Genomic DNA, 26,851 nt, shown 5'->3' on the forward strand with positions numbered 1-26,851 from the left:
AAACCAACACAAGATGTTGGGGAATTTTTTCACAATATGTTATCAGCTCTAAATGTGACAATTTTCTGTATTTTTGTGAGCTACAAAGTAACATGATTTTTTATGATACAACAATCTACGAATGAATCTGACTGAAATGGGCTTGGGAAGGGGCTAACTAGACGAGCACTGACGACAGCAGCATTAGCAGTCAAGGTGATCATTACGAAGCTTTTAAACTTTGTGTGTAAAGATTAAAAATGTTAGGACACAGCCCTTCAGCAAAAGATAAAAATCAAAGAAAAATGCAGGAGCTTGAATCACTAAAGTATCTCAGTTAGCCTGCAAATGTACTTACACTACTATATGAATAAGCAAGTTATGGTGGATATACAGTAATTACATAATTAGGGCAGCAGGAAGTCCAGTACATCTTGTCTGCATGAGCAAAAATCGACTATCAGAATATAGCAGAAAAAACCTCAATGTAGAAACAGAAAGCATGCTTCATTACTGTCAGTATCAACATAATAAAGAATGTCAAACTATGAAACTATCACTATTAATCTGAACTTTGTTACAAGAAGTTCTCAGTGAAAGAGCTTTCCCTGTCTCCCACACCAGATGCAGCAGGTAGGGAGGTCAAGGCATCTGGATAATCCCAGGAAGCAGGAATGCCAGATTAATAAACATGAAAGCAAATGAAAAATACCATTTCCAATTAGAAAAATGGGAAAGGAAAGTGATTGGAAGAGAACATTTGTTTTCAAGCTATCAAACTAGGCATTCACAGTAAACAGGAGTGAAAAAATAAACACAGGAGAAGCTAGTGTTAGCCAGTATGGTTTATGTAGCTCTAGAGGTACGGATTTATTCCATTAAGAGGAGAGAGTCTATGCATTAATTGGGAAGTCATGCACATAATGAATGCATGACATTTTGATACTTCACTTATCTTCTCCCCTGCCAATCCATCTCTCTGGTTTGCAATCTGCCATTATTCACAATGTGTTAATCTTTGGGGTGAGGACATAAACATGTTTCAGCTCTTTCTGTATGAGGGCATTCAGAAACAGGTACTTGCTTAAACACCGCAAAGACTCTCTCCTTGGAGTGAACAGTCTCTGCAGTTTACACAGAGATTGCTGAAAAGAGAATTTATCTAGCAGCTAATTCTCAATGAAACCCTCTTTTCATTACTTTCTCCTATATTTATATCTAATTTGCATTTATATACGCCTTATTATCTAAACACCTCATAATCTCAAATGTGCTTAACCTAACATATCCCTAACATAATTCAGGAGCATTAGGGAAGTTTTATATAGATAAGTAGGGATGATGGTATTTATTTTGTCTAACTTAGGCACTGGAGCTAGAAGATTAGTCTTCTGCTTTCTATGGAGTGAAAGGAAGGGGATGGGTCCTCTGAATCGCTAATCAGCTGCTACCCTGGACATGTTCAAGCACAGGTACCTTCCTAAGCTGTGAAAAGCATGCACTGATGTTCAGTGCTGTGTCTTGCCTTCTCTTGGGCTGACCAAACCAGATCAATGTGGCATTACACCTTTAACTCCCATCAACTCCTTGCCCGATGTCTCTTTCCTCATGCCATTTTGCTGCGTTTGCTGCCAAGGAAGGCTCCCACAAAAAAAATTTCTCCACCATTTATTGTCTTTCTAGAAGGGAACAGAATATTAAGCAGGCAATTTTATGGGACAGAAAAAAACGTGGGGGTTGAATCATACTGTAATTAACAGAAAGGTGATCATGCCAGTTTTAAAATCACTAATATGTTTTTATAATAGTGACTTTTGCATCCTGCAAGGCTGTGAATAACTGTAATTTACCAGATGCATTCAAAATGTATATATGAAACTAATCTCTACAAACATAGCATGTGCATGTTCTTAATATATCTGGTGAGCATGCATGCATATGCATACACAATCAAATATTTACTGATATACACAAACACCCATATTAATCAATATAAACAAATGGACTATATCTACTCGATGTAAAATTTCCTTGTAATTTCCCTTTGACCAAAATTCATACCAGCCGGGAGGGGGTTAATGAGGTTACAGGTAACATTCTACTCATAGAATCATAGATTCTACTCATAGAATCATTAAGGCTGGAAAAGACCTCTAGGATCATCTAGTCCAACCGTCAACCCAACACCTCCGTGCCTACTAAACCATGTCCCAAAGTGACACATCTACATGTTTTTTGAACTCCTCCAGGGATGGTGACTCCACCACCTCTCAGGGCAGCCTGTTCCAATGCTTGACCACCCTTTCAGTAAAGAAATTTTTCCTAATATCCAAGCTAAACCTCTCCTGATGCAACTTGAGGCCATTTCCTCTTGTCCTATCACTTGTTACTTGGGAGAAGAGACTGACCCCCACTCCTCTACAACCTCCTTTCAGGTAGTTGTAGAGAGCCATGAGGTCTCCCCTCAGCCTCTGCTTCTCCAGGCTAAACAACCCCAGTTCCCTCAGCCGCTCCTCATCAGACTCGTGCTCCAGACCCTTCACCAGCTTCGTTGCCCTTCTCTGGACACGCTCCTGCACCTCAACACCTCTCTTGTAGTGAGGGGCCCAAAACTGAACACAGTATTTGAGGTGCGGCCTCACCAGTGCCGAGTACAGGGGGACAATCACTTCCCTACTCCTGCTGGCCACGCCACTCCTGATACAAGCCCGGTTGCTGATTGCTTTCTTGGCCACCTGGGCACACTGCTGGCTCATATTCAGCTGGCTGTCAACCAACACCCCCAGGTCCTTTTCCACTGGGCAGCTTTCCAGCCACTCTTCCCCAAGCCTATAGCGTTGCATGGGGTTGTTGTGACTGAAGTGCAGGACCTGGCACTTGGCCTTATACAATTGAACCTTATACAATTGACCTCGGCCCATCGGTCCAGCCTGTCCAGGTCCCTCTGTAGAGCCTTCCCACCCTCAAGCAGATTGACACTCCTGCCCAACTTGGTGTCATCTGCAAACTTACTGAGGGTGCACTCGATCCCCTCATCCAGATCATTGATCAAGATATTAAACAGAACTGGCCCCAAAACTGAGCCCTGGGGAACACCACTTGTGGCCGGCCACCAACTGGAGTAAACTCCATTCACCAGAAGTCTCTGGGCCCAGCCATCCAGCCAGATTTTTACCCAGCGAAGAGTATACCGGCCTAAGCCATGAGCTGCCAGCTTCTCTAGGAGAATGCTGTGGGAGACAGTGTCAAAGGCTTTACTAAAGTCCAGGTAGATGACATCTGCAGCCTTTCCCTCATCCATTAGGTGGGTCACCTGGTTGTAGAAGGAGATCAGGTTGGTCAAGCAGGACCTGCCTTTCCTAAACCCATGCTGGCTGGGCCTCATCCCCTGGTTGGCCTGCACATGCCTGTTGAGCGCACTCAAGATGAACCGCTCCATAATGTTCCCCGGTACCGAGGTCAGACTGACAGGTCTGTAGTTCCCCGGATCCTCCTTCTGGCCCTTCTTGTAGATGGGCGTCACACTGGCAAGCCTCCAGTCGTCTGGGACCTCCCCTGTTAACCAGGACTGCTGATAAATGATGGAGAGTGGCTTGGCAAGCTCCTCCGCCAGCTCCCTCAGTACTTTTGGGTGGATCCCATCCAGCCCCATAGACTTGTGGGTGTCCAGGTGGCGTAGCAGGTCGTTCATGCTTCCTCCTGGATCATGGGGGGTTTATTCTGCTCTCCGTCCCTGTCTTCCAGCTCACGGGGCTGAACACCCTGGGGATAACTGGTCTGACTAATAAAGACTGAGGCAAAGAAGGCATTAAGTACCTCATGAGCAATGCTTCATTTATTAACCTTCAGAAGATGCAGGGTGCAGACAATCTGATCTTCCCTGTAGCAGACCAGGAATGGCACTCTAAGATCACAAAGCCATGGGCCCATTCGGTCCCTCAGAACAGCGGGGCTGGGACAGTCTGCTCCAACCAAAGCGTCACTCGGGAAGAATTTACATAGATTTAAATTATATGTAGGCTACCTACAGTTATCATAATGCTTCCTTGTTCCCAGGGCTTTGAAGATGTGAATCTCAGTGCAACTGGCTATCAGATGCACTGTAAAATATTATTGTTGTATTCTGCTATAGGGTATCTGTACAGTACTATATGCATTTTGTTTATTCTATGATATGTATTTGCAGAGCATATTTTGCAAAAATAGAAAGCGGGTAATATTACCGTATCACAGAAATTAGCTTTCCTGTTTTTATCTCATCTTAATTGAGGTCTGTTTCTGTTGCCAAGCAAGGTTTAGTAGGCTTCCTTGATTTATAAATCAAGGGTGTTTGTTTCACTAAACCTGGTGTATAATTGCTTGTCAGCAGTCACCTTCGCTTTAAGAAAGGACTGAAAGAAATCAAAGGAAATGTAGAATATTACTGGAAACTGTTTTTGAACAATGAATAGGACTGTGTGAATAGCTGATCAGGTCCCAAAGAGGAAAAAAACCCCACATATAGGGAAGGATTTTGATATAAAAATGTTCAGATTTATTCATGCTGAAAATATAAGCTAAAAGGTTTTCATTTTGTATTTAATGAAATTCAATCTTTAACCTCAAAACTTTGTGCCTGTTTGGCCCTTTCACACAAAAGCACAGCAACGGAGCTGGTATGCGGGCTAGTCACAAGGAAAGGAGGGAAATCCATGCTATGAGCCTTTTATCAATACTTCTGTGTTCAGGATATTCAGCTTGTGCTCTGCCTAACAAGATTCAATCCCCTTCTGAGCACCGGGAAAATGGCCCAACCACTCTGACATGGGGTGATTTGGATTAGCTAGCTCAGTGTCGCTGGAGCTAATTCTACAACTGGAATATTTAAGGGGCCAAAGAAGGAGAGTGAGGGAAATGATACGGGCATGGATGTAAGTGGATCACTTTCCTCTGCACCATATGACACTATTTTGCAAATTCAACTTCTGGAAGTATTGGGGACACATTCTGGAGGGGGGAATACATTATTTACCAAAAAATCTATTTCCACACCGCTGGGCTGCACAGCCGAACAGAATGTACCCGTCCTGTAGACTCTCGTTCTGGAAATACGTTTGTAGTTAACTAATAGTTTCCTTTGCATTTGCTCCAGCATTGAAAATGTCAAAACAATGCATGCAAAATTTGATAAAGTGGGCTGAACACAACAGAGAATCCAGAAAAACTGTCAAATTATTGATAATTTCTCTTACTAGTTTCACATGCATAGCACACGGAGTGCAGCGCTGCCCAGCTCCCCGTTGTCATCAGTCCTGTGCTGCTCGTGCCCACCTACACGCTGCACGCTCCAGCAGCCCCTCTTCTCATACAAAACCTGCCATTAATCTCCAAGTTAGGGACAACAATTATCACAAGTGCTAAGCAATCCACATCTAATCCTCTATCAGTCCTTGGCCTTGATCTCCAAAGCAAGACTATAATTGCCCATTTCCTCATCATGAGACTAACTACACCAGCGGAACATCATCAGTCAGAACTCAAGTGGTAGCCATAAGGTGCAGCAGCGTACGGGTTGCAGCAGCGTACAGGTTGCACGCTGTTGCATAAACTTGGAATCATTAACCAGCTTGTCAGAATAAAGCCCGCTGGGCTTACGGCTGACAGAATTCCGAGCAGAGAAGTCAAGATTGCCACTTTGGTAGCTGCAATTCCGTTGCATTTTTTACTGTGTTGGACTGGATATAAAATTAAAATTGTAATAACTGAGAATGAGCCAAGAATCTATACTTAATTTCCCAGTAAAGAACCTTTCATCTATATTTCTCATTTTCTCCCTGAAGTCTTCACTCTTTCTCAATCTTGAATCTAAATTCTTTAGGCCCACTATCACATTTTTTTTTCTGTTGTCTTCTTCTAGTTTCAGTTGAGGTTTTTTTCATTGCTTCCACTTTAAATATCGCCCTTCCTATTACACCAGTTTTGGGGTGATCATTTCTTCATACATCTTTGGAATTTGTGTATCATATCTTTCACCTGATGGAAGACTTTGGAACATGTTCCACATACACAGTCAAGCTCGCACACACGCAGACCATGTCATCTCTTTAACATCTCTTCCCCTCAGGCTCCTTCTTCAAACATGTCTTTTAATCTGAAAGAAACACTATCTACAAGTACTTGTAGATACTCCTTGTAATTTAATAGCAGCAAGTGATGGCAAAGAGAAAGAGGGAGGGAAGAGTATAAGAAAAGAAATATAAGTAAAGAAAGTCTAAGAAAAGAGTATTAGAAAGAAATGACATACTGTGAAAAGAATGTCAATGCAACATGGAGAAGGACAAGTAGGAGACTGGGTAAAACTGAAGAAGTGGAAAAGTGGAGAAATAGAAGGGGGGGGAAAAAAAAGAAAATAAAAAGACTGAGAAAACACCTCCTACCATTAGCAGTAGGGTGTGGTATGCCTGATAAGCCTTTTCTCTTAGTAAATGTCTTCCTTAATTTCTATAAACCAGAGGCCAACCTGGAGAGCTGCAAAGTGGATAGAATGAACCTGGACTGAGATTTCCTGTCCCATATTCAGTAGGTTTGAAAAGAAAAATTTCCATCACATGAACATCAAAACTCTGATTTTTCTTTTATTTTTTCAGAGGGGGGAAGAACTAAAAATTGTCAACTTTCACCATCCTCACGACAATTTTCCTACAATCTCTGGACCCACTACTCACTTGGAAAAGTCAGTGTTACAACAGCTTAAAACTTCGCCTTGACCATCCTTGATATCTAACCATCTCTGCATTAGGCTTCTCCTTCCTGGACACATCCACTTATTCCACATAAAGCTTACAAATTTCTAGGACTCCATGAAAGAGATCATTTACAGGTTCATAGCTGTAGTTTACGTGCTTAGTCACACTCCACAATCTCTTGGCAAGAACCTCCTTCCATTAAACAGCTGAATAATAGGAAACTTACTGAGTCACCATAGTCAAACCTATATACTATCATCACCCACAACTAATGTATTTCTTTCAGAAAATGCTGATTTGTTGGAAATGAGTCTCAGGAGAAATGCAGTGAAAAGTAATCTTTCCAGGGAACATCTTTCTCAGCTATTCTGCTGCTAAAGAGGGCTGCCAGACCCTTGAAAGCTGCACCCACATAGCAGGGGAAGTACATGCTGAAACGTGGCTGAGATGCTGGTTTCCCTGTCACCACAGATGGGAGTGCACTTTCCCTTCAGCATGTACAGGGTTTTCTTCCCCTACCAAGCTCAGTACTCTTAAACTGCTGGGAAAGATACTGCATCTCAAAACAACAACATTTTCTTGTTGCAGAAATTGTTGTTGTTCCTAAAAACAAACCTCCCCCCCCCCCCGAATTAGGATTTTCGTCATGATTCTAAATATACTTTTTAATCCATGTATACTTTTGAAACTCCCACACTACTTTTGTTATTTCTCTTACCCTTTCTACTAGTATATTTATCATCCTGAAGTGTCTCACTGTAAATAAAATAAACTCAGCACCCATCTTGTCATGAGTGTACTAATAAAAGCAACCTGCATCTTTAAGGTGTACTGCAATGTGCACTACTACCTCCTTTACAGAAATGTAGTATTATTTTCATTAGCGTCTCTGCTCTGCAGATTGATTCTGCACGGAGACATAAGCACTGTCTTAACCAATGACTTGCATATGCAAAGCTGTGCATGTCTGACAATCTTTGCAGTGACTTTATTTCTCTGTTCATTAAGGAACATATTTTTTCCCCATTTCATGCATTTTAAAACATCTCTCTGATGAGTTTACACACTAAGCATTAATATTTCTTTTAACATTTTTCCATTAGCTGCGTCAAACCGAATCTCTTGTCATTTGTCATGTTGCACTGAAGGTCTAACAATTAACAAATACGTTGCTGCTGTTGCTTAATGATGAATGCAGTTGTATAAGAGCAAGTGGTTCTGCCTTTGTGGCAGTTCTTGTTCAATCTGACTCTGACTTAGAGTGATGAACATGAGTATAAGATGCTATATAAAGCACTACATTTGAAGAGTGCATGTGTGCATGCTTGTGCTACCATGTATTTCTTATATACTATATATACACACGCACAATGCATAATTTAGCTTATGTTTTATAATGTATTTTCATAGAGTACGATACCAGCTCATGAAAAGGTGAAGGAGAGTCAACAGCTTGTTGGTGCCCTCTTGCTCGCTTAGATGTAGCATGCAGAACACTTGCCTTTGCAGAATCACGATTATTTTCCTAGCAAGCACTTCTCTCGTCAGGTTGCAATATTGCATAGTCCAAGCTAAACTTCCCGACACAAAGTGTTTGCGGTCCCTGGCCTCTTTAACTTTTTCACATAATTTTCAGTTGTTTTTTCTTCAGAGATAATAATGTTAACACACCAGTTAATTTTGTGCTCTTTTTTCTCACAGGCAGAAGAGAGCTGCCTTGCAGCCTTGCAGCTTGCTGGCCACTTTGGGAAATTTTTGCTGCAGAAAGCAATAAATGCTGAACCAAAGTGAGTGCAGGAGTGGGTCACAGGGGCACAGGTTACTGAGTGACAGCTGGCATTTTGCTTTAACCCTAACAGATGTGCTCTACAGCCGAGCAGAGAATGGGATAGTGCAGATGAAAGTGCTTTGAGAGGTTACAGAGAACAGATAAGGGGCCTTTTCATGTTACACTATTCACTCCAGGTTCATACTTCCTTGTGATCCTTATCCACCTGCAGTACACAGAGGAGCATCTTCTGCAGAAAAACATGCTCTCTCTAGGACCTTATAATCCTGAACTTGACTTTGCAGAAAGAAACTATATGTTCATTTTTCACATCCTTTTCCCAGTTTTCTCTTCAACTACGGTAAAACACACTGCGCTCTTCTCTGCATAGGAAGTTCACTTGTTTTGAGAAGGATTAACTATTCACAAATGTTAAAATCAGAAGTTAGGTCCACTTTAGTAATTTATGTCACAAAGGGAGAAAAGATAATTTTTACTTTCTGATGTTTATGTTAAAAACATGTTTATGTTAAAAACAAAAATGATCAGTTAAAAAGCTGATAATTTTTATGGCAATTTATTACTTCCTTTTCCTCCCTTTAACTGAACTGCTTTCTAACTCAAATTAAGCATGTAAGAGAATTAGAGTAACAGTGCAGTATTGTAAAATGAGTTACTGTACAAATGCAAGTAATTTTCTTGCTTTTAACAAGTGGGTTTGTTTGCACATGGTGATGGTGTTCTGAAACAACAGTCCCAACTGCAAGAAAACACGGTCTGCTCTGTCATTTTGATGGATCATCATTGCAGCAGTCTATTATGAATTGGGGACATGCATATTTTTATCTGCATAATGGTAAATAATGACACATTTATAGCTTATTATTCATACCCAGTTGGGCTAATCTGTCCTCCCAACACCGCCATGATATTACAGAAGCCAAGGGTGGTAAAGGCATGCAGCTTGCCCTGGAGGAGCAGTATGGATGCCATATACTGCCCTGTGCTGCTGTGGCTGTCGGTGGATGCAAAGCTGGAGGCCTCTCCGAAAGCTGAGAGAGGTCTCTCAAACAGGCACCTCTGCGCCACCCCTAGACTGGACTGTTTTGGGTGCAGCTGTACTTTCTGCTGAGGAGAGGAGGGAATCTGGGGGACACTGCCTCTGAATCTGGGTATACGGAGTTACCTTTGCCATCTCTCCAGCCAAGTGGGAGTTTCTGAGCGCTGGGGACCTCTCTCAGTGCTGGGCTGGACAACAGTGGGGAGCAGCTGGGAACGCAGGACGGTCTGAGCTCTGCTTTGGGTTGCGTCTTTCTTATAGGTATCAGGAAGGCTAATTAAATAATTAACCACAGTGGGCTGAGACATGAGCCATGTGCTTACTGAGAGTCATTTGTGCAAATTAGAAAAAAAATGAGTGAGGTTTCTTTTTTTCAGGAAGAATTCTCAAGTTTGTGCCTTTTTTTCCCCCCCACAGACGGTAGCTGGATTCTGAACTTAGTTTTCTTAAAAAAAAAACCCCCTCACAGTTCTTATTTATTAGCATGTTATCCAGGAAAATCTCACCAGCCTTCACAAATCAAATCTGTCTGCCACATGACCTCCATTATGGACCATACTCTTGCCTTCACTCATATCAGTTTAAATCACCAGCGACTCTGCTAGCTTCTTAATGTTCCTTTTGATTTACACTAGGGCAAACTGAAAAAAAGTTTGCCCTTTCAAATAATTTATTTTCCTTTTTTTTTGCAGCTCCAGATCAAACCCAAGATTTTCTCTGATTTCTGGTAGAATGCTCCATGTGAGAAAAGTATCACCCTCTATCAATAAACTCCAATCTAAATTTCTCATATTTTCCCTCATGCCCTGTTCATTAAAATATATCTTTACGTTTACATTCTTCCTACAAAGGATTTGTGACATTTTTATTTAAAGGAAGTGACACTGGAATTCATTTAAATAAATTTTAAAAGCATTTTGCATATTCACACTGGAAATGTGATGCTGTTGATTTGAAAGTTAGTGTTCCCAAGACATATGTGTATATGCAAGATCAACACTGGAAGACATTTAATTAACACAATAAATATCACCTCAAATTGTTAGATGTATCTTTTGTGACCTGATACCTGTTTCTCACACTGTAATATTTACTGTGCTGGAAAAATAAACAATCATTAAAAATGTGGATTTGTGAAGAAAAAATGTAAACAAGCAACCAAGGTCATAATCGAAAATAATCCTTTGAGCATCCTGTTATTTGGACTGAAGTCTTTTGATCTCAGGCCTAGTGATGAGGTAGTCACTTCACAGAACTTACGGGAGTTTTATTGGTATAAAACTGGCATAGGATAAAGGTCAGTCTGTTTCATTTCAAGGAGTGAAGTGAGATTATTTACTACTCAATTTACAGGCTGAAAGTGTATTCTGGAGTGTTCATCCATTGGGAGAAACAGAAAAAAGGAGACAACTGTAGTTTCCCCAAAAAATACTCTGCAACTGGGGACTGCTTAGCAATTGCACTAATACAACATTTAAAGAAACATCAGGGCTTAAGCTACTCAAAGCTTATTAGATAATTAGGCTGATTGTCACTTAGGACTTGATGCTGAGAGGTGCTGAGGAAAGTGCCAAGATCCTCAAGCGACTAGTCCATAAAACCCGCATCCTTCAATTTAAATGCAAGCTCTGGTCAAGAAGTGGGAAGGTGCCAGCTCAAGTCACAGGGAGAGTTGGAAATCTCAGTCTAGAATTTTTTTTTTGTTTTTAAAATATTCCTTTTAAATATTTGCTGTTCACTGAGGCTAAGAAAATTCCATTAATTTCTCCATGCTGTTGCTCATTTAATGAGGCAGAGAAGCATTTTATTAGTCCCCTCTGATGAATATACAAGCACCAAAACCCAAAGCTGAACAGTGAAACAAACAGTAAATTATTTCAATCCTCTTCATTCTCTGCTTTTTTGGCAGATAACGCCATAAGTCATTTTAGCTTAGCAGCCACAGATTGAAGACAGATTTCTTTTTAAACTTTGGAAATGTTTGAACTGAATGAACGAACAGAAGAAATAATTTTTACCTAAACAGGGAGAAGATAAAAGGAGAACTTTTCAAATATTACAGTGGCTATCAATTCATTTTTTTCATGTCTTTTTGCAATGAGTCTGAATACAACTTTAGGAGGGCAACTTTCCCCCATTCAATCCAAATCCATGCAATGCAAAGTCCCACGAAACTCAGTAAACTAAAATAACCTTTTCCTCCAAACTCCTTCCCCAAAATTCTTGAATAGTTGCCTGTGGTTGAACTGGAATGCATTTGGAAGGGTTTGAATTAAGTGCAGCTAGCCCAAAAGGCAGTTTGGCTTCCTACAGAGGTGTAAAGGATAAAAAAGGCATTGTGGTGGACAGTGCATTGTTCCTGTGAATTATGTAGTGAGCTGAAAGGACACTGGAATAGTCATCAAAGTTCCTAAGAGCTGCTTGCTTCCAGATGAGCTAATAGAGTGGCTCTGAGCTCTGAGGTTAACTGAAATCAAATTTAACAGTGCTGTAAAATACATTTGCTGTATTTGACTTCTTTCTAAAGTTAGAATGGTGATTCTGCTGACCCTATTGTCACAGCTCCATTTAACTCAACATTATCTGCATGAAGATGACCACAAAGTTTTACCTAAAGCACATATGACAAGCTGTAACCTTCACAAAGATCGACGTATTTTTGGATATTCTAAGAAATCAGAAAGCATTGATCAGAAATCTATGAAACCATTCCTTGGGTTTTCAAATAACTTCATTTAAGTAACATTCAGAAGGAAGGAGTCATTGTCCAGCACTGTTTCATAAATAGGCTTACATGATATGTGATTGCTTGTAAAAACAGCTAGCCCTGAGAAGAAAGGCCTTGGAGGTCCTTTCCAGCCCTATGTAGTGGAAAGACGACACTGGAGTTATGAGAGACTTACTGCTGTAAACGATCAGCATCTCATTAATTTGTTCTATAACTTGACTATATATAATTTTATGTCCCTATACATTTTTCAGGTACAGTGCTAATATTAATTATTGATTGGATGTAGAAGTGTTGACTCCCACCGGGTACAATTAATAACACATGTCAAACTGCGAGATAATACATGTGTGTTCTTTGAAAGTGAGTTAGAATGCATCAGATGCTTTATTTTCCATTATCAAGACCTGATTTATAATATTAAAAACCTGTTTTCATTATACTTTTTGAAGGGAAGAAGGAATTTTATACCTTAAGGCTGTATTCTCTTCATTCATTTGGCAGACCACAGAGATGCAACACTTCGAGGAAAGTTTGCACATCTTATGCTGCCTTTGTAGATCTGTTGCACCTTTTCCCACAGATAAAGCCTTGGCCTGAATAGTGCCATTTTCCACATCCCTACAGGAGCCCATACCATCTGGCAGGCCTTGGCTAAGCTGGGGTTGTGAACAGTAGAGTAGGTGAGAGCAGAAACACGAACATGGGCTACAAAATGAGGAACCACATGAGTCACATCTTCCTTGACAGCTGGGGCTATAAGAATAGGGTCCACTGAAGCCGAAAGAGTCCAGTTAACTTGGCTGGGAGCAGGAGGTGACTGCAAGAGCACAGGAGTCTCAGCTATTACATTGAGATTTAAGTGTAATGCTGACCCATGAGCATGAATAACAAAAGTCTCATTGATTTCAGTTAGAGGAGGCTTGGGCCTATTTACTGTAACCGAGTAGATTCTCAGAAAAATAATTAATTCCTTGTCATGCCTCACGTGTATTGATTTTCATAATTACAACAAAATTGGAGGCAAGGGTGGGGGAAAGGAAATGCACTTGATTTATGTTTAATTTGATGCACAAGCTGTCAAGGTCAAAGAAATTGAGATGCAATGACCACGCCCATCCTCAATGCACTCCGCTGTGCTTAGATAACGAGTGCCAGACACACGCTGTAGCAGAGAATCTAAAATCACACACTGCTCTAACGTACAGAATTCAGTACTGAGGTGTAAAGAGCTGTGTTTCTACAGCACCCTCCACAGCATGCAGAAGAGATGCCCAAGGGGAAGAAGATAAGGATAGGACAAGCTTAACATGTATCAATGACTAAGAGGAGGAGACAAAGAATTAGAATGGGGGAGAAAAGAAATACAAGCTGTTGCTGATAATAAAGCTGCCAGGAGATAATGTAAGGAAAAAAAAAGGAGTGAGAGAAAAGAAAATACATATGGCCTTGCTTGGTAATGATGCTGTTAGGAAAAAGATAGTGGCAGTCGAGCATTTGAACTTTGTTTCCACTGTGCTTTCACTGAAATGGCAAGTTAGAAATTTTTTGACCTAGAGTCAGTATTTGACTTCTTAATTAGGTGACAGTCTCCTTTTCCAAACACGTTTGTGGGAGTGGTTGGCCTGTTTCCATACACACAGACAGAGATTTGGTGATAATACTCAATTTCTAGTTTCTACAGCATCAGAGATTAGTCTGTTATAAAGATATCCTCATTACTTACACAGATACAGCATGACATTTCGGGCCCATTAAACCCAATGCCTACTCTGATTTCAGCAGGACCAGAAGAAGCTGTAGAACTATTTCCAACCTTCTGCCTAACAGTATCAGTTCAGGAAGTAACGTCTCCAACTCTTACATGAGAAAAAAAGCTTTTTGTTACACAATATCCCTGCAAATGAAAGCTGCAAAACAGTCTCACATCCAAACATTAAAAAGAAATTATATGTATGAGGGAGAGGCAGAGTTTAAGGGTGTAAACCAGTTCTGAGTTAAGTACTTTCACCTAAACACATGTTATTTTAAACAAAAAGCAAGCCCTTTGCCTCCAGTACAGGGAACTAATTTGCATCCAGTTCGTGCAGTTTCTAAAAGCTGTTGTCTAAAATGTCAGCACTCTAAGGGAAATTTTCCTCTGGTGACCTACACACACCGCAACAAAGGAAGCTCCAAACTCATACTTTAAAAAAAAGAAAACCCCCAAAGCCTCACTGGTGTGGCAGTCTGTTGGCAACACTTTGTGAAACGATATTCTTCCTGGCTATGACAGAGCTCTGTGCACAAAGTCATAACACAACAAACTGTGAGTCAGTAATAAATAACCAAATGACAGTGATTCATGATGGCAAATCTGTCTCCAAAGGCATTATTGGTAAATATACTAAAAATTCTTTCCCTCTTTAATATATTAACTCTTTCTTTAGGGGTTGAGTTGATACTGCCAGAAAACCCTTTTAAAAGAGCTAGCGTAAATTTTAGTGGGCGTGTGAATACTGAAGTACAAGAGACTAGCCTGTTAAAAACGCTGCCCCTAGAAAGGCTGCTGTTTGCATAAAATACATTGGTTCTTCTCAGCTGGGAAATCATTTGATCTATTTTATATCATACGCCCTGTCACTAAGGAAGCAAATATGGATATGAAATATGAACATGAAGCAAAACATAAAAAGAGACTTAATAAAATGAGTAATTATGTTTTGCCTAAATCCCCTCATGCCAGCAAGAGGCACATACCATCATAAATTCAGCAAAGTCTGCCCATTTCAGTATGTGGGAAAGGAAAAAAAAAACTGCAGCCAGGCCCTGTGAGGCACATTACTGCAGAGGGTTTTCTCAGGAGAAATTGAGACCACTGACTGAGGAGGGCTGATTACTGCAGCGCTTTAACTGATGGCCAGATGCAGGGGAAGACAAGGGGTCTGGAGCCGCTCTGTGCCATGACCTAACGCTTGGCACGTGGACAGCTGATGGAAGAGTCTAACACTACCGGTCCAGCACAATCTTTCAAAATGCAACCCAAGTCCTTAGTGACAAATTTTCAGTGCTTTATGCTCAGTAAATCAATACATTAAATAAAAAATCAAGAAAAAAAGAAGAAAGGACATAGACAGAGGGAAGTAATCAAGTGCCCAAGTATTTGTGAAAAGCCAGTGTTACAAGTACTAGCAGAGTATTCTTTGAAATTTAAAATTCCCGCATTTAAATTCCAGTCTTTTTAGTTCACGTGCCTGAGAAGCTCATGATCTTACAGCACCAAATATAAAACATAATATTATGTATGGTCTTTACACCCAGATGCCCATGACATCGAAAAGTTCCAGCTTATTTATAAACATGATTTTTAAAAAGATGAGTAGAAAATCAGAAATGCAAACATTTTTATTTTTCCAAACTATTGTAAACTTCTAGCTATTCAGACCTTAGCCTAATTTATTCTCTGGATATTTGACGGAAATGACATGACAACACTGATTAGCTGACACCCAATGCTAGAATTCAAGCTGTAATACAAGCACAGAAACATCAGGACTGTGGACACAGACAAGAAATGACAAGTGAAGCCTAGAACACACATTTGGGCAAGTGCAGAAAAAATGAAAGCAGACAATGGGCTGTGAAAAATCATACCTGGATATGAACTCTGCTGAAAACAAGTCTCCCTCCGTACAGTAGTCTGATTATATAGTTACCTAGGTCTTCCTACAGGAAAATTGTGTACAAGTGGAGGACTCTGAACCTCCTCTAGTGAAGTCAATGGCAAAACTACCACCAGCTTCACTAGGAGCAAGAGTCAGCCCGCAATCTTTAGGATGAAAAACCGTATTTCAGAATATTACGTGTAGATGCAGTGCACAAAATCAAATAGAGGAAATCCAGCAAGCAATGTAGAATATTAAGCACTAATATTATGAAAACACTCATTGTTTCCCACAAAAATATATCCTCATCAATTATCACAAATATCTGCGGCAAGCATGCTAAAAAGATATCTCTTTTTTTCTTTTCAATGTAAACTGTGTTTTGTTTTTGTACTGCTAAAGCACAATAGAGTGAAGGGCACACTCTGCTGGTCAGAAGCACCATTTACACAGAAAGCTTTTTAACAATATGAGTACTAAAACATAAACCCCATTATATGACATCTGGACTTGAAGTGGTGCTCCATAACAGGCTGCTACTTGACTTTTTTTATCCTGAATATTAGAGACAATGGCTATGATGCTATGAATGGACTTTCTCATGTTTAAACATCAGCCTACCTGCTGTAAGAACACTTTCTTTCCTGAAGGACATTTTTTAGCAGTATAACATTGTTCAAAAACTCTTTACCTTAGGCTTTTCATCCAGTATTTGCTGACGAATCTCCTTGTGTTTTTCCACAAGTTTCTCCTGTCTCTTACTCTGAGCATCTTCTAGCTGTAAGAAAAGAGCAGAGAATCTTTTTTCAGAGATTGCACATCCTCACTTTCCCACCTCTTTCCCAACAAATACTTCATCCATCAAAATTAAAATGTTATCATTGAAACTATGAATAATTCTAATATAAACTTTCACACCATTGTCACAAGCATCCCTGAACACAACCGCTCTAACAGTTGTATGTGGACAATATATCTCAGATTTCACACATGGGATTTAGAATCAGAAATGTCTAAAGGACTTATTGTAGACTTCTAATGCTATTAAAAGCATTTTTAAAAATCATATTATTTTGCTTTAGCTTGTATTGCATGAGCTGTGTGAGATGGACCCTGTTCCCAGAAGAAGAGGATTTGCATCCTAGAGTCCTAAATGAACATGCTGATAAATTTTGGGCCTCATTTAATAAAGCACTCAGACATGTTTCTGACTCCAACAGGAATTAAGCATACTTAATTTGCTAATTCTTTAGGTTGCTTCCCGAATCAAGGCCTCTGTGAGCAAAAATGGGCCAACTTTGGAACTGAACTCTCTCTGCACTGAAATTAAGAGAAAATTCCTTACTGGCATATGTTTCATAGTGATTTCACACATCAAAACACTGCAGTGCATACTTTCAGACCAGTGCAAACCACCTATAGCTTCAGAAAAGCTAACACCTGCAATGGAATTCTTTGACTTGTATTTACAGAGCTCATAGAATGTTTTTTTGCATTTCAGTAACTGTACAAATGTAATTAAGGTTAAAATATACTCTGCAATTAAATGTTTATTGACTTCCAGAGTTCCTTATGCAATCTTTGCATTCATGAGACAGCAAGCCAATTAAAAATATTGGTACTTTTTCCATAAATAAACACAGGATATTCAAAGACGAAATCATAACTGTATTAAAATCTGCCCCACTTAGCACCATCCCCCAAACACTGACTAATGATTAATCAAGATTTGTCTGAAATTCCAGTTTTCCTTTAACTGGAATGTGAAGAGAAGTCTACACTGCATCTGTTAAAAATTGGCACTTGCAGAATCTTTATACCGAAGCTTAGAATCTGCAGTTTAATATGACCTAAAATTAGAAAGCTGACATTTTACCCCCCAAAATGAAAACTAAACATAAGGCCTGACATACCCGTTTTATGTACTGCACCACCTCCTGGATATATGATCGAATCATTTCAGTCTTCTCTCTGGGGAGAAGCAATCAACAAGTTATTGTAGTCAATAAGATCACACCAATATATTTTAATCCACCACAACTCCTTATAAAATAAGTAAAGCTATGTTTTGAATGTACAGATCTGCCTACTTAACTTTTATCCACTTCCTGAATGTGCCTTTTGTAACAGGCTGCATCTTTATTGTATGAAGGGCTCAGACTTCCCCACGACCTACCACAACAAACCCCCTGCTCTTTCACAACAGGCTTTTCCCCTAGGGTACTGCCACGTCTTCAAAGTGATGGTGGTGTTCCTTAAGGCCCAAATGTCAGTCTAGGAGAGTGCGCGATCATCAGTAGATGCACACTGCCACATTGTGGCACATTATATAGTAGAGAAATAGTCTCTGTCAGGGAGCAGATACTGCTGGTGACATCTCAGAGACAATGGCAAAGCTCCCACAAAGAGCAGGGCAGACTCGACTTCGGTCCCCGGCTTTGCTATGTAAACCACACAAAGCTGAACTTGGAGGAAATACTTGAACTTTAAGTGACTTGGTGAGATAGTTATTAGGTAACCTTTGGTCAAAGGCTGAAGATGAGATCCCCCAAAGGGATAAATACACATAAAATAACAATTTGTGGATACTTGTGTTGACCAGATTCAGGACAGTACTCTAAAACCTAATTAAGGGAATTTCTGTCTATTGAGGTGGCACTAAAATCTTATGTTTTTAGATAGTTACACAATCCCTGGGTGCATGTAGGAGTTAGAAAAATTAAGTACCAGTTAATTCAATGTATTATCTCTGTGTAATATTCTTTCCCAAATTTGTGTAAAAGCTTTAAATAAACAACAGCCTAGCCTGGATGACTTGAACGGGATTCACCAGAAGATCTCACTGCTCTCTGTCCTACTGCGAGAACGAAGACAAACTGTGTCACTTGACAGAGGAAAGCTGAGTTTCCCATGTAGTTCCCATCTCATCTTTCCCAAGGGCTCCTTGAAAAGCCTGGCAAAGGAAAGCCCTTGGGAAAAATGAGAAAAAAATAAAAGGAAAACAAAAAAGAATTTCTACTTGTCTGTTTCTGAGCCTTCTTACTAGTGTCTCTTTAACCTCTCAGCAAATCATTTCCTATTGCAATTGATTTTTACTGCTATAACATTTTCATAATGACTAACTAGTTTTTTCTAATATGACTTCCATGCCCTCTGACCAGCTCTAACCATATTAAGTATTTCTCCCTTTTTTCATAATCAATTAATTATCATTTTGTTATCTTTTTTCTAGGATGTTTATTAAAATTCTATAATATAGATTCTTAAATTATCTGATGCAGTTCATTGTGTGTGTGTGACCTTCTTTCAGTGCTACCAAATACACATATTCTATGTTGAGAGGCTCCAAAACCTGTATAAACCTTTTTACCTGTAGAAAACCAAACATAATTGTGTCTTTGTTACTTGGTAAAACTCAGATATTCCCTATTTTTCTTTTTTTTTTTGTTCATCCTGTATTTTTCACTGTCCTTAAATGTTACTAAAGACTGGTAACAAGAATATCCCAGCAAACAGTGCAAGACTAAAATGCTCCATTTTCTTTTTGAGCTGCTTGCCAAAACAAATGAAGGAGGACAAACAAACCTAGATACTGTGCCCTTGGGAAGAAAATAATCAACTTGCAGAACTACAGTTTGTATTGTCTGGTGGTGCACAAATAAAATTAATATTCCTGTCCCTGTTCACAGAAACGGCACCCTCAAGAGTTCAGCTTTCCTCTCTCTTCCACCCAAAGTGACTGCACACTGCATAACACTGTCACTGGGGGAGAATCAGTAGCACAGCCTCTGAGGGGAATTTATCACCGAAGTAGAGCAAACCTTCCAGCATGTTGCTGTTATTTCTTCTGGAGAGCAGCTTTAACAGTGTTAAGAAGAAAAGATAACTCACAAATAAAAAACTAAGTTAAAGTGAAATCAAACCCTGCAGGAACTGAAGCCACTAAGTCGATTTATACTCAGAGGAATAGTGTCTGGATTAACAGCATCTTGGTGAATCACTCTGTCATGCCACTCATAGGCATGTCCCCATACCACACATCAGCACCTTTGCAGCTGACCCGGACTCTCAATGCTTGCAGAACAGGAGATCAGATTAGTCCCAGGAAATTAAATTAGTACCAGCAGAAGTAAGAAGGACTTCACTGCTCTGGTGAGGTATCACAGTCTGACTAAAAGCTGCCTTGTATTCAGGGTCAAGACCTTTCTTTGATTTTCCAGTTGTGAAAAATCTTGTGTCTCCTCATAACATATAAGGATATGGATCTAGGGATATACTTACTCTTCCATTTGATTTTTATCCTTGGACTTTGCTTCTGTGATCTTCTCCTGCCTCTTTTTGTCCATTTTTTTCTTCAATTCTTTCTTTTCTCTAAAGCATAAAACATAAAGGCAAGTTCAAGATGTTTCTAAACAAAACCCACATGGAATAGTAATCAATTATAAGGGAATAGCACCTTACTTTTCACACGTTTCTTTCAGTTTCTTTAGCTGGCTGTTCTGACACTCCTCTGCTACATCTGTCAACTTCTGAATAAGCTAAAAAAAAACATCCGAAGAAATAAAAATATGTATTTGCAGCTAATCATCATACATACATCTAAGTTTCCTCAAAAGTCTGGAGCAGACATGAAAGTGTTACACCATTCCTTGATTAATTACCAACGATCAAAAGCCAGCAAACATTCTTATCGGTGTAAATGCATTCTTAACTTGTGGAGTCCAGCCAGACTTTCTATGTCCAACTTACACAGAAACTACTACTTCTCTGTACATCAAGGTGATATAGTTTCAGAATATTAAACGTAAAACCAAAATATATTTTGCAGATTTTACCTTTGCTAGGAATTAAAATGCCTATGATAACTCATAAATTGTCACAAACTGAATTTATGCAATATAAATTACAAACTGAATTCCTGTGTCACTGAATATTCAAGGTTTTCTGTGAGTGCTGAAAACATTCCTCTTGCATTGAGCATTACTACATGGAACAGCTTGGATTTCAGGGTGGTCAGGGGGATATTGAAAATGCATGCATGATAGCTAAGAAAGCTAATTATAGATAAGCATAGCCTATGTTCTGATCACAGAATGATGGATTTAAAAAATCTGCTGTGCAGCACTGGGTCCAACCTCATTCGGCTTGAAACTGCTAACAAAACCCATGCTTCTGGTGGTGATGCTGATGGGAGAGGACACAGACAGGGCTTGTGTGCAAGTTCAATGAATGGTGAATTAAAGTGGGAAATGGGACCAAATTGGTTTGATCACCCCCTCTAGTTTAAGTTTGATTCTGTAAAATAAACCTCAGGATGATGAACCAGAGAATGTATAATAATGCCCTAGCTAGTCTGATCCAGCTTTTTATTCCTTAGATAAAAGAAGAAAGATACTGACAGTAGCCTGTCTTCTAAAAGAAAGACATCATAAAGAATCTCTTGGCTGCAAAGCGTATTTTAATCAGAATATTAACTCCTGCACAGCTCAGAGGGAAAACTGTCTGAAGCTTCTGTGCTAAAATATGAATTTACCCTGACACTACCTAACTGGACAATGCTGAAAATGTAACTTTGCTTTGAGAAATGCCATTTCCCATTTTGAAATGAGAAATGAGTTAGCTTGCAATATAAGCTCAGCTATGTGGGTCCAAAATTGTTTGTTTTCATAAAAATTAAAACCCCTGAGATGCAGCCGACAACTGTTATTTGAGTGTGGGCTCTCTCCCTGCAGCACAGGTAACTGTGTCCATTCACCCACACTGGAGCAGCTCCTCTTGGGTAATGCTGAAGTGATTCACCTACAACTGGTGATAAACAGTGCACTGCCTGGGAACTGCAGCACCATGCTATGATCCATGGGAATGATTCTGTGAAAAGGCCTTGCTGAGCAACATCCATGCACTTCACTCCTCTGACCTGCTCTTTTTGGATGGCAGGGCAGAGTAGACAAATGGCTTCATCCAACAGTAATGAGGCAAAACATCATATAATAGAAAAAAATTGTGAGAGAGGATTGTCTGGAGTTGAGAAACAGCTTGCACTCCTGTAACACCCTTTAAAAATGTTCTTTTCTGCCTGAGAATATCCATCAGCATCAGCTGCCATCTGCCCAAGCTCCTCTATTTCAGCTCAGAGGGCCTATGATCCTGCTGTAGTTATCAGCCAAACTCCAGCTGTAAAAACACAAGCTGGCTTGGACTGATGGACGCAAAATATTTCTTCACCATATACAGATTATGTCCTGCATCCCTTTAAAGCACTCATCTGCAACAGGAACACTGTTTGGCACAACTCTGTGCCCTGGGGAATGTTTGAATCTATTTTCATTTATTTATTTTCATGGTATTCCAATTTATTTTCCAGCTAATCCTGACTCCTTGAGTGTTGTACGTTTAAAAAAGTGGCAGAACAAAATGGGAACATAATCCAAAAGCTGCAATAAACCGAGACTTACGTAACTAGAGGTAAGGACTCTGCATTAGCAGTAGTAATAATCCTGTTGCCTTTCTGCCTTCCATCCAAAGCCTTCCAAGTTGTTAGAAATGTTAGTGACAAAGTGACACAACCACCCCTTGAAGTTACAGCAGACCACAGGGAAATCAAGCTCTGAAATGGCCTCCAAGTAAGAGGAAGCCCCACTTAATTATAATGTCATGCTGCTTTCATTACTCACCCTGAGATCGCTAAAGAAAAGCAGATGACATAACAAACGTACCAGCTTAATGTGCTCTCGTTTCTGGTACTTTTCACTGTAATACTGCTCCTGTCGGAGATTTAGCAGCTGCTGTTGTTGCTTCTCCTTCAGCTCGACTAGCTTCTGGGTCATTTCAGAGTCGAGCGCAGCTAATTCCTGTTCAATAGTTGAAGAACTGTGGTCTGGGCTGCCCGTTTCAGATCTGCAAAGACACACACGCACCGTCAAGGCCTAAGTCACTAGGTATGTACACTCTGCCCCATATTTAAACCTTGTTTTTAAGGCAGCTGGTTATATGTAGCCCATTAAGAAGTTTCTCAGCACCACATATAGGGCCAGAAGATTATTTTAGCTCTACTAAGTCCAATAATTTAATCTTTTAGGAAAAAAATAGTGTTAACAATTTATTAATGGGATGGCTATTGCTTTTAAACCTCCTTTTCTAACCCATCAGGGTGGTGTGAACCAGACTTAGTATAAAGGAGCTATAAATGCAACTGCCAAGATCTCTCATAAACTAATGCCCATGGAACTTGTTTATCCACCTCCAGATATGCAACTTGAACTTTAAAGCTGCAAAATCCTCATCAGAAATGGTGAATGCTAAGTACTTTGAAAACCAAGTCATTCTTGCATACACTTAGCAATAAATTTAAGAGCATAACTTTACATCTGCATTTATAAAATGCTTAAAATGGTAGGACCATCCCTTTATTTGGTATTTTCTCCCCCCCTTCAGGAAATGCCATGCATAGCACACACAGAGGAAAGTGCTCTATGGACTGCTGACTTTAGGAGGAAAGTTAACAACCCAGTGGGGAGTAAATCTCAGAAAGGCAGCACATAGGAGCAAAGGAAAAATATAATGAGGAAGCTAAAAAGCAACACAAAGGAACAGTTTTGGGGTTTTTCTTCTTTCTTAAGACAGAAGGAAGGATAGATGTAATTGTGAAAGGAGACATGACATAACACTAAAGTGCTCAAGGAAAAAATAAGCAGCAAAAGCAATATCGTTCTCAGGCCAGCAGTAAACCAAACCCAAGAAAAACATTAAAAAAAATAATTATGCTGTGTCCCTGCTCTGCTGCTGTGTTTACTGCTGTACTCAGGTGTTCAATCAGTCTCCTGGGAAACATCAGGAACAGTGCATGAGATGGACAAAACAGCAAAACCTTGAACAGAGAGGGCCGACGCTGTGAGAAAAATGAGTTTGCTACTCAGAAATTTGCAGAGATTACAATGCAGAGAACTCGCTACACTGGCTGCCTCTCTTTTCTCTCCCAGGTTCAAGTTTGCAGCTGCTGTCAATTAGAGTAACTTCAACTGAAATAATGTGAAGCTGCTTTCATCAGTCTGAGGATATGAACCAAGGTAGCCTCTTTTTGTTTCTTGTATTTTTATTGTATTTGAATATTCTGCTAAGAGGTTAAGTGGTGTCAGTGTTATAGGTGAGGATAATTTAAATACAGAGCCAGAAGACAGCATTAATCAATATTAAAGTCAGCATATTATGCCATTACATTATACATTTTAAAGCTGACATCTCTCTTGTATTTTTGGGAAAAAGAAATAAGGCCTTTTTCTAAATGCTGGCTAAAATACTAAGACTGTGTTTTAAGGGACATAATCATTAAAAAAAAACCAACTTTGGAACAATACCAGCAAAACACTTCTGCATGTGTATGAATAAATACTTCAAACTTCCTATAGACAATGGCTTTACTGAGTCTTGGCTCAATTTTAGACAAGGGCATGAAACATGGAGTGCTTCTGACCAGAGACAACACATTTGTATGGCAATCTGATATAGGGACTCCTGATGAAGTAGTGATTTATACTTTGCAGTTACAGGCAAATAGCTTCAGTAATAATTTAAAATGATAAAAATCACCTTTTTCCTTGGGACGCAGTATTCTATTAGAAGTCTTCTGCATGAGATAATATGTACTTGCAAGTCTGAAAACCCCTAAAAATATTTTCCTGCCTTTTTAAAATTCAACCTCAGATTTTTTAACCTTCAGATTTCTCTGTATCTGCACATAAAACTTCACATCTCTGAAATCACTGTGACAGCTCCATGTAATAGACTGCAGGGTTTTATTGCCTGATATCATGAATGATTTATGGTCAGATCATAACAAAATAAATTTAAAAAAATATCCTTTTTACGCAAAGATAAATGAGTCATTTTATTTATTCAGTTTGTTTTTCTGCTTAAATTTGAATAGAATATGCTAGGGAAAAGAAACATCACATTGTTTTGTCTGCCACTATCTGTCACACACATTGATGATGGAAAATACAGTGGATAAAATAACACTGTGTGTGCAGTTGACAACCAGTCATTAAGGGAGTTTGTTAAACTCAAGTGTAGAACCCAGAAGCCTGAAAACTGGCAACAGTTGAGGCCAGCTGAACATAGATACATTATGAGTGCTAAGCTCTTACTAAGCCCAATGACATTCTGTCATCAGGCAGGCATAGATGAATAAGCTCCTTCCTAGGGACAAGTTATGGCCTGAATCCCAGTCACTTACAATGAGAGGTACTGTCAACAAGGTTAGCAGCCAGAGCATGCTTGCAGCCTTTTTCTCTGATGATCTCCTACCAAAAACTATCAAGTAATTTTTTTTAATGTTCATTCAGCGTCTTCATATTTAAGAACTGCAGCTATATCAATTTTATGTAAAAGTTAGAGGACTTCTGTGCTTATCTAATTACTTAAAAAATAAATTATGTTAAAATGAGAATACTGCACTAATGGGAGAAATAAAAATTTAGGAGGGTACCCCTACCTGATTATCATTCAACTCTAATAGTATCAGACGCTGATCGTACCTAGGTGTGTATATGTTTTGCCAGGAGTTAAGAACTGATCTTTATTAACATATAGTTCCTTACCATATGAACAAGACAACAATTGTGGAAAGATTAATGAGTCATAACAGCCTTTGCATTTCAAACTGATAATGATAAATACAACTCTCCTTTTTTATTATTACCTAAACAAATAACATAAAAATTATATCAGCACACACAAAGAGATAGGGCAATGCAAGATTTAGAAAGAGACATAGCACAGAAGGGGTGCGCAAGAAGAGGCAAAGCCAAGCAATCATTAAGAGATCCCCAAGTGGTCTGGATCAATCACAATTTAAACAGTAGTCAGATGTTAATAACTTTCAGGTGTTTCTTTCACCTAATTATACATCTGATGCCTTCTACTCTAGCATGGGTTTTTTCCAGGGCTTTGACTTGGAGACAATGCTCTTCATCCTCCAATTCAGAATAGCTGTTTTACCCATAAATAACATAAAAGAGGACTAAGTTTTGTTCCTGTTGTCCTGGTTTCAGCTGAGATAGAGTTAATTTTCTTTATAGTGGCTGGTATGGGGCTATGTTTTGGATTTGTGCTGAAAACAGCGTTGATAATACAGAGATGTTTTAGTTGTTGCTGCACTGGTCAAGGACTTTCCAGCTCCCCATGCTCTGCCAGGTGCCCAAGAAGCTGGGAGGGGACACAGCCAGGACAGTTGATCCAAACTGCCCAAAGGGCTATTCCATACCATATGGCGTCATGCTCAGTATATAAAGCTGGGGAAGAAGAAGGAAGGGGGGGATGTTCAGAGCGATGGCGTTTGTCTTCCCAAGTAACCGTTACGCGTGATGGAGCCCTGCTTTCCTGGAGATGGCTGAACACCTGCCTGCCCATGGGAAGGAGTGAATGAATTCCTTGCTTTGCTTCGCTTGCGTGCGCAGCTTTTGCTTTACCTATTAAACTGTTTTTATCTCAACCCTCGAGTTTTCTTACTTTTACTCTTCCAATTCTCTCCCCCATCCCACCCGGGGCCGGGGGGGGGGGAGTGAGTGAGCAGCTGCGTGGTGCTTAGTCACTGGCTGGGGCTAAACCACGACACAGTTTTGACACTTGGGTCTCTTTCACCACCAGACAGCACACTCTGGTGGCCCAGAGTAAAGTAATTGCTTAATATAGGCATGATGACCATGCGTGCTGGCTGCAAAAACTTCTCCTTGCTTGAAAAAGGAGCTACATTATAAAGTTATATTATTAAGTGTGGAGTAGAAGTTTCCATGGAATGGATACTCCTTGTCCTAAAGGAGGTCAGCATGGGAGAAGATGGGGTTCTCTGATGAAATATGCTGCAGCGGACCTCAGTAGGAAAGTAGAACACTTCATCCAGATAGGTTTGAGTGCTTTTGCACTGCAGTCTGGTTCCTGAACTGTCCCAGT

The 26,851-nt window shown here is 39.8% G+C and overlaps 1 protein-coding gene across 8 annotated transcripts in view; it reads right to left on the reverse strand.

Annotated features, from left to right (window-relative positions):
• The window catches only part of PLCB1 (phospholipase C beta 1), a 415,215-nt gene that overhangs the window by 48,872 nt on the left and 339,492 nt on the right, over positions 1-26,851 (reverse strand). For all 8 annotated transcript variants that reach the window (XM_072857457.1, XM_072857455.1, XM_072857454.1 and 5 more), the window contains 5 exons: positions 22,621-22,801; positions 20,366-20,442; positions 20,186-20,275; positions 17,818-17,875; positions 16,596-16,682 (listed from right to left, as the gene is read on the reverse strand). In XM_072857457.1, the coding sequence (XP_072713558.1) occupies positions 16,596-16,682; positions 17,818-17,875; positions 20,186-20,275; positions 20,366-20,442; positions 22,621-22,801 (493 nt within the window). The remainder of the gene's footprint in view (positions 1-16,595; positions 16,683-17,817; positions 17,876-20,185; positions 20,276-20,365; positions 20,443-22,620; positions 22,802-26,851) is intronic.

Source organism: Ciconia boyciana, chromosome 3, assembly GCF_034638445.1.
Source record: "Ciconia boyciana chromosome 3, ASM3463844v1, whole genome shotgun sequence".
Taxonomy (NCBI): domain Eukaryota; kingdom Metazoa; phylum Chordata; class Aves; order Ciconiiformes; family Ciconiidae; genus Ciconia; species Ciconia boyciana.